The sequence below is a fragment of the Pyxicephalus adspersus genome, chromosome 9, assembly GCF_032062135.1.
Source record: "Pyxicephalus adspersus chromosome 9, UCB_Pads_2.0, whole genome shotgun sequence".
NCBI lineage: Eukaryota > Metazoa > Chordata > Amphibia > Anura > Pyxicephalidae > Pyxicephalus > Pyxicephalus adspersus.
The window spans coordinates 29113345-29130036 of record NC_092866.1 but is presented as its reverse complement, the minus strand read 5'-3'; the positions used below and the strand labels follow the sequence as shown (position 1 = coordinate 29130036).

At 34.9% G+C, this 16692-nt stretch overlaps 1 protein-coding gene across 1 annotated transcript in view; it reads right to left on the bottom strand.

Moving 5' to 3' along the window:
- Positions 1 to 957: 957 nt before the first annotated feature.
- ACTN3 (actinin alpha 3) overlaps positions 958 to 16692 on the bottom strand; it is a 45425-nt gene continuing 29690 nt past the window's right edge. The window contains exons 6-21 of the mRNA XM_072423044.1: positions 15857 to 15935; positions 13243 to 13324; positions 13072 to 13157; positions 11313 to 11405; positions 11001 to 11231; positions 10339 to 10486; positions 8268 to 8418; positions 6888 to 6996; positions 6636 to 6776; positions 5911 to 6093; positions 5533 to 5667; positions 5248 to 5427; positions 4818 to 4964; positions 4608 to 4673; positions 3997 to 4155; positions 958 to 3035 (exon numbers count right to left, since the gene is read on the bottom strand). Coding sequence (XP_072279145.1) covers positions 2877 to 3035; positions 3997 to 4155; positions 4608 to 4673; positions 4818 to 4964; positions 5248 to 5427; positions 5533 to 5667; positions 5911 to 6093; positions 6636 to 6776; positions 6888 to 6996; positions 8268 to 8418; positions 10339 to 10486; positions 11001 to 11231; positions 11313 to 11405; positions 13072 to 13157; positions 13243 to 13324; positions 15857 to 15935 — 2149 coding nt within the window. The 3' untranslated portion in view covers positions 958 to 2876. The remainder of the gene's footprint in view (positions 3036 to 3996; positions 4156 to 4607; positions 4674 to 4817; positions 4965 to 5247; positions 5428 to 5532; positions 5668 to 5910; positions 6094 to 6635; positions 6777 to 6887; positions 6997 to 8267; positions 8419 to 10338; positions 10487 to 11000; positions 11232 to 11312; positions 11406 to 13071; positions 13158 to 13242; positions 13325 to 15856; positions 15936 to 16692) is intronic.

Sequence of the window (16692 nt, the reverse complement as noted above, 5' to 3'; positions counted from 1 at the left end):
ATTATTTGCTGTCAATTTGGACAATATTCGGCAGTTTTTTCCCTAGAAGACACAGCATTGACTGTTTCTTGTGATTCTTGTGACTGCTCTACTCCTTTGATAATTGGCCACTGGGTATTAGAATGAGTATTAATTTTAATAATTTTTGAAACAAGCAATACACAGGGATTTGACAGCTGTGAATGGTCTGACAGCCTAATTGGTGGGTAAAGAATTTATAAATAAGTCCTATATACTATAAGCATGAAAACAAAGACTGCCAGTGACGTGCCAATACAAATCATAAAAAGGCTTATTTTGACCTGTTTCTATGGGCAGAGTGGATTTTCACATTCAGAAATTTCTCATCTCATGGATAACTAAAATAAATTCAAGAATTTGCTTAGTTATGGATAACTAAAATAAATATATTGAACAGAAGTAGCCTTATTTTAAGAGTTATTAAATATAAATTACCTACATAGTGTATCTTTATTTTATTATGTATCTCTAAAAAGTAAAGGTAATATTACATGTATGCATTAACATAGACTCTACTAATTAACTAGCTATTGCCTACTTCACCTTCCCACCAGTGATTTAGTGATTGAGACAGTGCTGGTTGAGAATTAGAAAAATAACCAAATACATTTGTAACAGATTTTTGTATAGAACATTTTCTTGATTGTTTTCTGACATAGTGTGTATACTATGAATTTCAGTTCAGGCAGTTTAGAGTTGAAATACTGTCATATAAATCGGGTTGAAGTGTAATGTAGTTTCTAACATTTCCAGGTTTGTGTAATAAGTATAAAGAGCAATGAGGTGCAACTATTGATATAAATAAAAATATTTCATCCGTTCAGACAGTGAAATAACGCAGTGAAATAATTCTGATTTGTTTCTAAAAGTTAGCTAATTGTGCACATTGGATGCTCTCCCTGTTCCCCCTCCAATCTGAAAAGAAATAACTTAGGCTGGGAAGGGAAATTTGTACAGATTTATTTAAGCATTTTAAACAGTGGCCGCATACAATAATAAAGTATTTGATATTTTTGCATTGTTATAACTTACCTGTCACATATTTGGGAACTTTCAGCTTGATTATAAAGGCTTATAAACCCAATTTTTAGTATTATACACATGCTTTATTTATTTTTTTATTGGTTTCTGAATCAGGGCTATTACATGAACATTAACCTTTATAAGTCTGTATATTTATTTATTTCTAACCGACACAAGCTGACCAATGCATATTTCTTTATTCTGTTCAGATGTTAAAAATATTCAAACTAAACTTCAGGCAAACAGCCAAATACTCAGATGAACACATTTATGGCAGCTGCTTTACCAGTAAATCAATTTCTTTCCATTTCATACCTGATATTTACACAGCTCCTCCACACATTACCTTCTTGCCTGGCAGTGATAAAGACCTGATGTTTCTCAGCTGTAAATTAGATATATATGAAGCCAAAATCACTTTTAATAACTTTTTGTCAGTTTGTCTGTGTCTCACTGGGGAGATTTTCTTAACAAGTAGTGAGAGGATGGCTTTCCAATATCAGACAAATGTCCCTGTTGAAAGATTTCTTATTCACGGGCAGAAAAAAACAGAGGGTCCAAGGCTTCACCACACCACACACTACACCACACAGCTTACTGGCTTACTGGCTACGTATGCTGCTTTTGCGTTCTGCTGTACTGAACACCAGTTTAAAGTAGGGTACTTACAATTCTTTAACATACTATATATATTGATGTAATATTGAACACAGAGCTGCACTGATTTGTGATGCATTTTAGCTTTAGGGATATAGTTTTCCCAAGGAAATAAATTTACAAACAGGGTATAATGGCTAATTTTAAACATGCCCCTGCAAAATGTGTAAATAACATAAAAGGCTACATGGTCTTTGCAATGCTAATTGTCAGACTCTGGCTAGTTATTTCCTAAAAATTTAGGAGCAGATGAACAGAACAAAAAAATTCATATACCCATTAAATATTCACATTTATTGTCCTCTCACCTTCACAGGACTCCTTCTGTGAATGGGCCTGAGAAATCTGGGCTTACAATTTTTACATTTCTGCTGAAAAAATAGATTTTGAACTATAACAAGAACACAATGGATTTGTGTTTTGCCAATGCATATTGGCTCGCCATGGTTCAAAAGACATCACCTTTCTAATTCCCACTCTTTTTACCACTTTCAATGACCTATAGATGCATGAGTGGATTTGCACGTTAAAAAATGCTTTTTCTGATATTTGCAAAGCTAAACTGCTAATTCTAACTTTATGTTAATACAATGCAATAATTTAATAATCAAAATGTATATAAACACTTTAGGCCTTCATACAATGAAACAAAATGAATAGGCAACACAAAATGTATTTGAGCTTCATTCCCACAGTTCACCTATCTCTTGGTTTAGTACAGCAGCAATATGAGTCCCAGAAAGGTACATTTTATAAAGCACCTAACAATTACAATAAATGACATCTGATACCCAGTAGGTGTTCCTTCTTTATAACATCCAGGACATCATAATTACCATAAAAAGAGCCAGGCAATAAAAGGTGCATGGTAAAATGTTACATCATTGTCAATATTCATTTCAAATTTGTAACATTCATACAGAATGCATATTAGAAAGGCAATGTAGAAAAAAATCTAATTAAATTAAATAGTTTCCTAATTAATCCAAAAAAGACATTCCACTGCCATTCAATTGACTCCAATGTATTTAACCAACAAAGTGTACATATACATTTTAATTGCCACTTTGATACATTTGCAGAAGGTCATCATTGCCTTTAGGTAAAAGACTGAGGTACAGGGGAGGGGAGGAGCTTGGGAAAAGTTGTAGGAAGCAGGGGTAGGTGATTTTTCTTTACAGATCACTTTCGCCATAGAGAGCACTGGAGAAGGAGACATAATCCAGGGCCCCTGAGACAGAATCTGCACCTGAGTATTTGGTCATACGGCTGATGCAGTATTCGGCTTGTTCTGGAGGCAGCTCTCTACGCAGCTCTTCAATTGTGATGTAGTTCTGTAATGCAAAAATATTAGGTCAGAAATATAATTCATCCCCTAAATAAAAATAGGGTGTCTTCTAAAAAGGTTCATAATTTATTTTGTATTTTATACTTTTACACTTCTTGTTATACTAATAGTTCCAGTGCTATATGAAATAATTGAGATAGCAATAATGACAACTCTGTTTCCCGATTAACTGAAAATGTGAATTGCTTTTATCTTCATAGTTAATTTTGCAGTGGACCATTACCTAAGCCAGGACTGAAAAATTAACAGCACACACTAAAATCACATTTAACCTTTAAGGTGGTAAGCCTAGTGCTCATAACTATCCTGAGAACACTGGATGTGGTTATCCAGGCAAGAGCCACTGTAATAGCATTTGTGCACATTTCCCATTATCTTAGTGAGCTGCTAGGTTTATCCACCAGTACTTTTTTGGCAGAATATACTCTGTTTTGGGCAATGATATATCATTTAATTTTTCATTATTTCAATTCAACATTTTGGGGACCCCTTTTCTTTCTTCTACTGACCCAGAGACCCTCAGTGTTGATCTTTAGGGAAGCCATAGAACACATCTAAGTGTATTACAATGCCCACCAAACCTCCAACATGTGAAAGATGCCTCCACAGTTGAGGTCGACACTTCATCTGGGGCAACTGCTGACTTCTAATCACAGAGCCAGTGCCCTTGACAGTTCAGATACCAACCCCAAATATATGCAAATACAAACTTGCACTTTTCTTTGCTTCCACACCTATACCACAGATTAGACCTTGCTCCCAAAAGCCCCACTAAGATCAGATTCCTGAATACTAGGAATACAGCTCCAATACTAGGAATACAGCTAGTCACATGCAAGGGAGACCCACCATCTTTTTAGATTATTACTTAACATTAAGGTTATTTCTTGGAAATGTAGCCAACAATTACAAGCCATATATATTTACGTCAACTATTTTCTACTGACCTTGTCTGATGCCAAAATCTTGAATGAAGCCACGACTTGCTCAGCAGTATCAGTTTCTGCTGTTTCACGCGTCATGAAATCAATGAAGGCCTGGAAGGTTACAACTCCTGTGTTGTTAGAATCCACCAAAGTCATGATACGGGCAAACTCAACTTCACCCTAGTGAGAAAAAAGTATTGATGTGAGCAATACATTTATTTTAACAATGGGGAAAATCCTTCTGTACACAAAAAGATCTTTATATGGGACCAGGTAAGAATTGTTTTTCTAATCATAACATCTAGGTAAACTTTAGACACATTTCTTGTCTTGTATAAAGGTGCTTTAGCCCCCCAATCCCTGCTGTTACAAAAAAACATGCAAGGAGGAATTATCTGCAGCACTACACTGCTTCCTTTTGTGACTGAAACAAAAAGAACAGTAGTCTCTGGTTTCTAGGTTTCAGATCTAGGTAATTTCAAAAACAGAATGTCACAATTACATTTCATTATCTTTTATTATTGAAAAGTGTTACTTAGCAATGAACAAAACTACCTGTTTATCCATCCAATTTTAATTAGAAGCATTCTCTAACCCTATTAGCCACTCTCAAGAGTGTGAAAAAGCCTTACCAGATCATAGCCCATAGAAATCAGGCAAGCACGGAAGTCATCGGGGTCCATCATGCCATTCCTCTTCTGTAAGCAAATAGAAATTAATTCTGTTAATACCAATGACCAAGCTAAAATCAGATGCCTTTTGAACAAGGCAAGCATTGATAATCCCAGTTCGTTTATTGGAATTCTTTGGTAAAATATTTTTTAAACCTAGACGTAGCTTACCCTGTCAAAGTGGTTGAAAGATGCACGGAATTCATTCATCTGTTCTTGGCTAATGCCTTTAGCATCACGGGTCAGGATCTGGTTTTCAACTTCATTGATGGTCCTAGCAATTGTAGTGAGGAGCTGCTCCCATCCAACACGGACATGCTTTGGGAAAGTAAATGAATTGCATAATATAATGATTTGGTTTACTGAAAACAAAAGGCAATACCTATTTTGTAACATAAAGAAAACAAATTGCAGTGAAAACTATCACTGGAATAAAACAGAATAATGTTGATAGTAAATAGGAAGAGGAATGTGATGGAGTTAAAAATCAAGAAAGTGGAAAGATGTCTATGGAAGGAAAATGTGGTAGAAAAGGAGCTTAAGTTTGATACCATCCAAAAATTTTCAGTCTCAGACAAACTACATAAAGATTGTTCCTCACCTCCATGCTGTAGCTTGTGTGTTTGTTGTCAAAGATAAGAGACTCTTGGATAAGCTGATGATCTCCCTCCAGTTTATCAATGTTGGACTTATAGTTGATGATGTTCTGTTCATACTGTTTAAGATGATTCATCTGGTCTTCCAGAGAACTGCTAATATCTATAGATATGCGACCAATCTCCTAAACAGGAAGTGAAATAAAATGCCCAATTATGATGTTGCTGCATCATAAATGATCATTCATTTATGGCGACTGGTTTACTCATCTAAAAACTGTTAAACAAACCTCCATCTTGGTCTGGATCCAGGGTCCAATAACATTAGCCTGTGCTGCAAACTGGCGACGCAAGCGTTCATTTGCCTGCTGACGGGCAAGCTCTTCTTGCAAGGTTTGGTCTCTGTGGGGAACCAGTTGTTTTACCTGTTGAAAATTATTAGGTATAGAGTTTCACATGAATAACATGTTACATTGAGTTACTATTTACCAATAATTTACATTTATGTATTTTATGTTTCTGTACATCCTTCGTTCTAAAAAATAGTGATTACTATATATACTATTACTCTAAATGTCTTTATTTAAATAATATATTGTTACAACATGACAAATTTTTAGGTAATATTATGCTACTCAAAAGACTAATATAATTTATTATACACTTACTGTCTCCCACTTGTTGGCAATATCGAGGTGTGTAAGGTTGGTATATGGGTTAATTCCAGAAAGTTTAATTCCATAGGTCTGGGCAATTTTCTGAATTTCAGCCTGGATGCCCAAAATTGACATTTTCTCTTTGTCAGCCTCTGGAAGAGTTACTTTGAACTGTTCATGTGCTGTGATCAGGCTCTGTGATAAAATAAAACAGAAATCAGTGTATTTTACAAAACAAAACTGAAACAAAGATTAGGAACATTTAGATGTTTTTTTACAATATTTCCAAGCTGTCCTATTAATACATTTGTCAGCAACCCAAAAATCCTAGAAACATTAAAGTGTTTTGTGGTTGCTTTATAGGGCTAATCCACAGAGTTGTAACCAAGTATTGGTATATTCGTTGGAATTATATTTTAGATAACACACCATTTACTGGGTTTGTTAGTCTTGTAACGGCCATTTAATTATTTATCACATAGCATACTTTAAACTGTCAAACTTGAAAAAAAAACATGAACGTATGCAATAATGAATATGTTCACCTGCTAGAACAATGATCTTCCTGGAGATCATTTGTAAAGCACAATGCACATATTTGTGTTGTCTGTCCAAAAATGAAATGTTTCATCCCATTTTTACTTGCAGCTAACAAAACAAATAATGCCATTTTTCACAGTATCCCCCCTCATTGTATTGGTCACTGCTTATTGTCTGCATTATGGGGTGATATTTACCTGGATCTCCTCAATGCTGTGCACAATGAACATGTCCTGCAGATCTTCTGTTGCTCCATCCATCCAGTTATTGAATGGAGCAGCTCTTTTAGCAAACTCCAAATATAGCTGGTCAATGGTTTCCAGGAGCTTTTCAACACGCTATAAAAAAAAAAGCATATAATAATATATTTTATCAAACTTTCTATCCCTGTTAGCACACATGATAATAGAAACATGTTTCTTGACTGTGGTATTTGGATGCATTCTTACCTCAAGAGCATCTCTCCTCTTTTGTGTGAGAGTACCAAGAGTGTCCCACTGGTCACAGATTGCCTGACAACGGCTATTAACAGTAGCGGCATCATGGTAGTCGAGTTCGCTGTAAGGAAACATTTTGAATGAGTGACCTAAAGTAGAATTGTTGCCTCAAGCAAAAATAACATATCCTGCAAAAAGTCAACAGATCTACATGATATGTCAGTTTTTCTTTAAGAGCACTGCCTGTAACACACAGTATTTTTGTTTTCTGTTGATCATGCTAGAAGATCAGTTTAATTGCTGCTTCCTTTCCTCATTTTGCAGTAGAATCACTGTAGCATTGTCACCTTGCAGACTATTTAGTTTTATATACAGATGTAGTTTTAGATGGACATGTAGTTTAGTTTTAGGACTTTATGTAAACAAAATTAAGTCAAACTGCAGCTTACATTTTTAATCAATTGCAGTAGTGGCTTAATTTTCTTTTAGGAAAAAATTATAAATCATATGAATTAAAGATGACCACTGTAAGAACCCAGGTCAACATAACAAAAATAATTATTACTTTTGCTGAGTAGTTTGTAGTCTGTATGAATATTATCATTACAGTTATCATTCTGATACAGTTACCAGAAAACCTTCTTTTCCCTACGATAAATTTTTAAGCATATTCTGGCATTTTCATGCAGGTCTTATCCTTAATTCATTAACATATTCCGAAGCCCCATACAGAAATCAGAGAGACATCAGATTACTGTCCCTGGAAATAATCTTTTTGCTATTGTTTCCAGTAATAGATTAATGAATAAGAGGTGTACACACAGCTCTATCCTGTTTTATAGACAAGGAAGGGTGAAGGACAAGCAAATGGCACAAAGGGGCAATCAATGGTATTACTATTTCCGTACAATGTTTAGAGGAAATCCACTGTTACATTAAAGTGAGATAATAGTAATCTTACAAAACATTGGTGATGAGGCATAAAAATGGTATGCTACATTACATCACTTAGGATCCTGGGCTCCTTTGCACGAAAGTTGTAACAAGAAGTGAGTTTGTTCAAATTTATACTGTATATATGGTTACATGGGTTGACTTGCTACAAATTTCAGTTCCAATATTGAAAATATGTAAATACTGTTTAGAAAATTAATATCTTTGTAGATATAATTCTAATTTTATGTCATGTGATGTTACTGAATGCACAACACCTTGAGCTCTATTTATAAAACAGGGAATCAGACTTTCCCATTGATGGTGGTTTTGAAGCACATGGACCTGGGAGATTCCCACCAGAGAATATCTGATTTATTCTTTTACAAATACAGCCTAATATGTTTTGTCATCATTTCCTGCAGAAAACGGTAAGTTTTAAAAGTATTACAAACTTACTTCAATTCCTGGGCAATAGCAGCAATCTGCTCTACACGGTCTTGATGGGCAGCAAGGTCGCTCTCGAAAGCTTCATGTTTACGAACCAAGGCACGGATCTCCATGAGAGAAGCTGATTCATAATCTCTTTGGGATAACAGTTCCTCCTTTCCTGTACAGTGCACACGGCACAGGGATTAGTGGACAAAAATCTTTATTGTTTTACCCTGATTTTTTTGTGCTGATTTCTTTTGCATTTTTTTTTAGAATTGGCAGTAATAATCTAACAAAACAAATGAATTTATCATAAAAGATACAATTTGGATATAAAAAGCCTGCTGTTAAACCTAAATCAAAGGTTTATTTTAATCTTTTAATCTTCAACTGAAGCTTTGAATTGCTGACGGCAGCATCTAAAAACTAACTATTTTTCCAATATGCCTAGGGGGCTATTTACAAAAACAGTTAATCTGACATTTACCGAAACAGTCCTTGGCAGAGAACAGATTACTGCAAATAAAACACATAGACCTGAAAGAATCTCCAACAGGGAATGTTTCAGTGAATTTTAGGTTCAATGCTTTATAAATAGACCCCTTATAGTACCAGTATGTTTTTTGTGTATAGATGACTACACAATCCAACTAAACACCTGACTGAGATAGAAATGAAAATTTGAAACTATATGTATCTAAATTGACCATATAACTTAATTCTACCAAAAACAGAGACTTTAACAAAACTGTCCATGAAAAAAAAAATGGTAAAAAGGGGGTCACTTTCAACAGTCTGAAACATTTGGAATAATGTGATAAGTAGGGGGATGTGTGTAACTACATATTTAATGCCACACATATTTAAACCACATATTTAATTTAATATCAGTGGTGGAAGTGGGCACAGACACAAATATCCAAATAGCTCTGACAATAGTGTAGAGAAGTATTTAAAGCAATACTTTTAAAGTTTAACCAACCTATTAATTTGAGACAAGGCCGCATCCCTAAAAACTTGACTGAAACACAAAATCTGAGGAATTACATCTGATTGAAATGGGGGTATTTATCGTGGAGGTAATTGAAACGTGGGGTAATAATCTCCCTATGTGCTGCAATAATCAGATGTTCTTGTCTTTTCTGTTTGTGAAGAAGCAGATATATTCCATGAAACGCGTTGAACCAACAGGGTTACCCTTTTGTCTAGGCAACCCAGGCAGGAATTTTTGATAATGCTTGCTTACATTTTTAAAGTTTTAATAATTATGTTTTTAAAGATGACAAAACAAGTTTTGGTTTTGATTTATACTTTTGCAATTTACATTTATTGGCCTTAAAAGTATTTAAAGCATATTAAATAAATTGCTGCTTATTAGTCATTAGATGTGGTGCCTACATTTTTTTTTTTTTTTTTAACTGGCGATTTTTCACATACCGCCCTTTTTGTCCCTGGATGGCTTTGCTTGCTGCTCCACTGTATCTTTGGATAAAGCCATTGTTTACACTAGATTGCTTCACGGACATGAACTACAAACATGTTTTTCTCTTTACATTATATAGGTAAGGTAGGCCAGTTAAATATTTGATTACAGAATATGGCCTGAAAGGAAGATAATGTGTATTATTTCACCCCTCAGAAAAGTACAAGGATATTGCATTTTTGGCAAGATTAACAGATATTTTCTGTACTTGCTGAAAATAATTTTAGCCTAACATAAAAAGCAATGCAGCATCTACAAACACTTATGGACCCGTAAGTTGAAATGTAATATATTTTTGTTAAACTGATTTTAGAATAATTTGAAATTATACAAATTTAAAGCCCCCATAGGACTGCAATAAAATCATAAGAAAGAACGTGCATCCAGGCAGCAATAAATTACCTCTATGAATAGTTGTCAATTATGTTTTTTCTTGTTTTTTTCAGGAAGCCACATGTACAAGCTTAGTACCATGATTTTTGTTATTTAAATAATGTATTGTAAATGTGTTTCTATAACAAGGTATATTTTCAGTTTGTGTTTGTCATGCTGAAGTTGAACAAAGTAGTTGGATATAGTGTTGTATATATTGTTTAAATAGCTTTTAGTAAATACCTCTGGTCCAGTTCTCATGGAGAGAAGCTTTCTGCTTGAATTTCTCTGCCAGATGCTCCAGTCTTTCCAATCGCCTTATTTCCAGTAAAAGCCACTCTTCATAACCCTTCTCTACCTGTTCCAGACCTTTCCAAGCATTGGCAATATCCTGTGCCAAAACAAATTGGTGAGAACTGAAACAAACACATATAAAGTACATTCCTTGTTTTCAAAATGGTCTGAGTCCATTTTTGAAACCCCTATGAGATAGCACCTACTCTTACATTGCCACAGATGTTTACTAGCAACTTCAGTACTTGAATTAGTACTTGAAAGTTGAATTTCTAGTTTTAAAAAAAAAATAAAGGGAAGTTCTCTATGAAGGATAACACAAAACAGTAGCAACAAATACTTGAGAATTTTCATAAAACTAAGAAATTGTACCGTAAAAAAAGTCAGCAAGTAACCTGTGTTAACTATGTATATATGCTATATTTTAGCTATGCCTAGCCTAAATATTAGGATGAAAAACTTAAAGGGAAAAGGGAACTATTGTACGTCATTTTAGGGGCAAATAATGCAAAGTAAAAATAGTCTTCTCTATATTCTGCAAGTTTAGCAGTTTAAAAAAAAAAAAATTTGGGGCATTGCATGCAGGTTTTTTTTCTCTTCTTTTTACTTACAGACACCATCTTGCCCTCAGATGGCATGAATGCAGGACGGTTGCTCAATCTAAGTTTGGTTTGCAGAGTGTTGAAATTTATTTCCAGCTGGCACTTCTCCTGAACACGGGGTGGCTTGTGTACCCTTCTGTAGTCCCTGAAGTCCTCCAGTTTTTTCTGCATGGCGCTCATGGATTTCTCAGGGGTTCTGTTTTCCAGCCAGGGAATAGTACGGCGGATCCATTCCAGTAGCTGTAAAATGTAAAAATAGTTTCTTCAAAATAAGGAAAAGTGTAGCATTTATATGAAGTTCATGAGTAGTCGCATACTAACCTCACTTGCTAACTTCTCATATTCTTCCATCAACTTCTCATTCTCTTGGTTCACGGCAAGAACTTTGCAGATCCTGTTTGCAGCAGTCTCAGCCTGTATAAACAGTTTATAATTCAGTGACACTTTACACTGCACATTATAACAAATACCAACAAACAAAGCATAAAAAGTACATGAAAATTAACTACCTCTGACATATGAGCAATAATTTCTTAATAATGTCTAAGTATAGTTTCAGCTTTGAGTTGTGAGGTAGTGTTTCAAAACCTTACCCATTTTTGGGTAAGGGTAATTGGGTAACATTCAGAACAAATTTTCAGTTATTGTTCCTAATTTGTCCATATGTAATAGAGAGAGAAGGAAAGGAAGATAGGCTTTTGTAGGCATCCATAATGATAAACTCAAAATTAATTTAATTTTTCAACATTTCCACATGAAAATAACAGAGATCCTAATTAAATCGAACAATGAACCCGTGTTTACATTTTCACACGATATTCTGGTCATGTATAGGATCATAGAGTAATAGTCTTAGCACCCAACGGGTTTCGCCAATGGGCTTCTTCAGGGGGATTATTGGGACCAAAGTTGGTAGTAGAATGACCAATGGTTGCTGATCACAGAGTGAGTAAGTAGTGATAGATGTTAATTATCAAAGTGTCAAAATATTGAAAACATTTGTGACTTCTAGTATGGCTGTGCCTCGACCCAAAGTGGTATTTCTACTAGAACAGATATCACATGCAATTTTCATCTTAACTAGTTAGAAGATCCATATGTGATCCTACATGTATCTTCCAAGGTCTTATATGCAGGGAACTGTCATACACATGTTAGTCAAAACCTGAGGACTTCTGAAGAAACTGTTCTTTAAGAGAATATTAGAGTGAAAAAAATCAGTTCCAATAAAGGATTTTGTTCCGTTGGTGTCTAGTAGGAAAGGGGCGAGGTGCTGGCAGCCAGCCGAGAAATTTGTCCATATATTGGTATATACATAGTCATTTTTTTCTGCATATCATACCTATCTGCATAGAAATAATACCATATATACTTGAGTATAAACACTGATTTTTTCGCCTTAAAAATGCTATTAAAAAAATAATCTTGCTTAATACTCAGGTGACTTCTAGTGCCATGTTATGGAACTGCATTTGTCTCTGGTATGACATATGATAGTTGTCAAAGACAAGCTGTTTGTAACACTGTAAACAATGGTCAAAAATAATGTACAGAAGATAATTTAAGGCAGACCTGTCACCACATTTTTTACTTTATATAAAATTGAAAATGGAGACCCCTACACTTATGTCTTTACTGATGCACTCATAACAGTGAGTGGGAAGCCCGCAGCCTCCTGGGATATGTGTCGTAGGATGCAAGTTGAGATGAAATAATATATTTTATATAATTTATACTTAAAATTACATGGATTATCACCTGATTGGGAAGTTATGCATAATTTTCAAACCTGACTGTCTATGTCATCAGAAAAAGGTAATATAATGATTCAGTAGTTAAAAATATTTAGTAGACCCCAGATCACTGGTATTACCTCATAAAATTTGTGTGAGTGACTTAGTGGTCTGTGTAATTGGCTGTGGAATGTGACATTTATATGTTTTTATAGCAAATTATTCCCATTGAGATATATTACTGATGGATCCCGTCCTTAGGCTGTGAAAAATTCTAGACTCTTATTGAGTTACCCTGACTTGGCTCCAGTCTAAAATTTTGAAGACTGGATATCTGTATTTGTTACCTGCTCAGCTCCGGCAAATGCATGGTAGAAGCAGGACACATAAGTCATAATAGCCTTTTCATCTGGTTTGGGTGTGTTTACAATATCTGCAGAAAGGAACAATAAACTGTAATGGAAATACATCATAACTTGTGTGTTCATGTGTCTTCATGTTCACTAGTTACTACACACCTTCAGCGTCCAACATCTTAGGGATATCCAGATACTTTTCTGCTACATCAAAAGCAGTGTTGAGGTTACCAATTGGGTCATCCTGTATAAAATGATAAACATAAAGTTAAACATAGACTCATAAGTGGTGTTTCATTCAACCTATATTTAGCTAATATTTTCTAGAAAAGACTTTGAATGGTTTAGTTTCCAGAATTAATTAATTAAAGTACTGCAACAAATGAGCTGCTTAAAGTAAATCTAAACCCTAACATAGACTATATCTTCTATTGGTTTGGTAAAAATACATAACATATTTTATATTACAAAAAAAAGTGCTGATCTTTCCAGAATGTTCCAGGCCCTTTGGATGGGCTGCATCAGTTAGAATTGTTCTTTGCTCTCTCTTTTAGACTACAGAAGGTAATGGTGTTCTGAAGCCCTAACTTGTGGTGAAACTTAGGGTCACCAGGTTGAAAAAATCCAATACTAGTCTTCAAAAAAGAAAGCAAATTTAACCACCACATCTATGGACTAGTGATTTACAATATTACTGTTCTTGGGTTTAGATACACTTTAATATTCTGATTTGGTTCACTGATGAAAATGCACCTAACTATAGCACTTTTGCTATGCATCCATAAAAATTATAAGGGTGTGCTAACATGATTCTAGGAATATCCATACAGATATATAAACAATACTTAATCACATATTTAAATATTTGTCCTAATTTCTGAATTATTTCCTAGAATTATTCATGGTATAATTGATTTAGGATCATCATGCACATTATATCTTTATAATGACTAGAACATACACCAAAAGAATTACAGTTAGGTCCATAAATATTTGGACAGAGACAACTTATTTTGAATTTTGGTTCTGTACATTACCACAATTAATTTTAAATGAAACAACTCTTATGCAGTTGAACTGCAGACTTTCAGCTTTAAGTCAGTAGGTTGAACAAAATGATTGCATAAAAATGTGAGGAACTAAAGCCTTTTTTTAACACAATCACTTCTTTTCAGGGGCTCAAAGTAATTGGACAAATTAAAAAGCTGAAAATAAAATGTTAATTTCTAATACTTGGTTGAAAACCCTTAGCTGGCAATGACAGCCTGTAGTCCTGAACTCATAGACATCACCAGATGCTGAATTTCCTTCTTTTTAATGCTCTGCCAGGCCTTTACTGCAGGGGCTTTCAGTTCCTGTTTGTTTGTGGGCCTTTCTGTCTGAAGTTTAGTCTTCAACAAGTGAAATGCATGCTCAATTAGGTTCAGATCAGGTGACTGACTTGGCTATTCAAGAATATTCCACTTCTTTGCTTTAATAAACTCCTGGGTTGCTTTGGCTGTATGTTTTGGGTCATTGTCCATCTGTATTATGAAACAATCAATCCAATCAATTTGACTGCATTTAGCTGGATTTGAGCAGACAGTATGTCTCTGAACACCTCAGAATTCATTCGGCTGCTTCTCTCCTGTGTCACATCATCAATAAACACTAGTGTCCCAGTGCCACTGGCAGCCATGCACGCCCAAGCCTCCGCCATGTTTTACAGATTATGTGGTATGCTTTGGATCATGAGCTGTTCCACGCCTTCTCCATACTTTTTTTTTGCCATCATTCTGGTAAAGGTTGATCTTGGTTTCATTTGTCCAAAGAATGATTTTTCTGAATGTTGCTGGCTTTTTTATATGTTTTTGAGCAAAGTCCAATCTAGCCTTTCTCTTCTTGAGGCTTATGAGTGGCTTCCACCTTGCAGTGCACCTTCTGTATTTTCTTTTATGCAGTCTTCTCTTTATGGTACTTGGATATCGATACGCCTACTTCCTGGAGAGTGTTGTTCACTTAGTTGGCAGCTGTGAAGGGGTTTCTCTTCACCATGGAAATGATTCTGCGATCATCCACCACTGTTGTCTTCCGTGGACGTCCAGGTCATTTGGCGTTGCTGAGTTCACCAGTGTTTTGTTTCTTTCTCATGATGTACCAAATTGTAGATTTTGACACTCCTAATAGTGTAGCAACTTCTCAGATGGGTTTTTTTCTGTTTTTGCACCTTAAGGATGGCTTGTTTCACCTGCATGGAGAGCGCATTTGACCACATGCTGTCTGTTCACAGCAAAACCTCCCACATACAAGCACCCCCCCCCCCCTCAAATCAACTCCAGGCCTTTTATCTGCTTAATAGATAATGACATAACGAAGAAATTGCCTACACCAGCCCATGAAATAGCCTTTGAGTCAATTGTCCAATTACTTTTAAGACCCTGAAATGAAGTGATTGTGTAAAAAATGCTTTATATCCTTACATTTTTATGCAAATTTTTTTTTAAACCCACTGATTTAAAGATAAAAGTCTGCAGTTGAACTGCATCTGAGTTGTTTTATTTAAAACTAATTGTGGTAATGTACAGAACCAAAATTAGAAAAAAGTTGTCTCTGTCCAAATATTTATGGACCTAACTGTATGTCCGAGTATTTCAAAAGCTGGCACTGAAGTACATAATAAAAATTTAAATTTAAAAAAGGATTGGGATTCTATGAAATATTTAAAAAAGAATGGTGTAGAAAAATGCATCAAACCTACCCTGACAATGTGAAGGATAATAAAAAGAGAAAGGATTACCTTTCTGAGCTTGGAGTAATCAATGAGGTCAGGCCTGTGTCTATGGATAAGAGCACAAAGTGCAAGGCCATCTTTCCAGCTTCACATGAAAAAGGTAAAAGAAGAAATAAATGTTACTAGAAATACATAAAATCATATCTGACTGTATTATTCACGTCTTTGTAAACTGTCAAAAACTGTTATTTTTCTATCTTTGAAGAGATGACATAAAAACCATTGACTTTTTTGTGCATCTGTGTAATAAACCATTATTATTGCTATGAGTTACAAACAGGAGCACATATATCTGTCTTAAAAAGAGGAATAAACTCATTGCAAAACCATCTATTATAAAGTTACAAAGTTGTATCTCAAATTTTAGTAAATATATGTTGGTTCTTTTGCCAATCACACCCTAAACTTAAATACATTAAAGCCTAAAAATACATTAGAAAGTAGAAATTCAACTCTTTTTTTGTGTCTGATTCACACCTGTGCTGCAGATAATTGATAACTGTACTTTCAGTCTTTTTATTCTTAAAATTTATTTTTTGCAAGCCCTTACTTCTTTACAATCCACTGATATAGTCACAATGAGACTGTGGAAGCTGCACAGATTTATCACAGACAAGTGGAGCATTGGATGCACACTTGATTCCCTATTCTTTTTTATGAGATGCTGTTGATAGTTGAATTCAAGTGTTAATATATATTCCCTTGGGAGTGAATGTAGAATCTGCTGCATTGCTAGGCCAATAATCCTTCCATGAGGAAGCACTGCAATACACTTTTCGCCCTCAGTGATTGATAGCAGGTAAGTGGAAGATTTCAAGAACTTGATAGAGAGAGGTAGAACT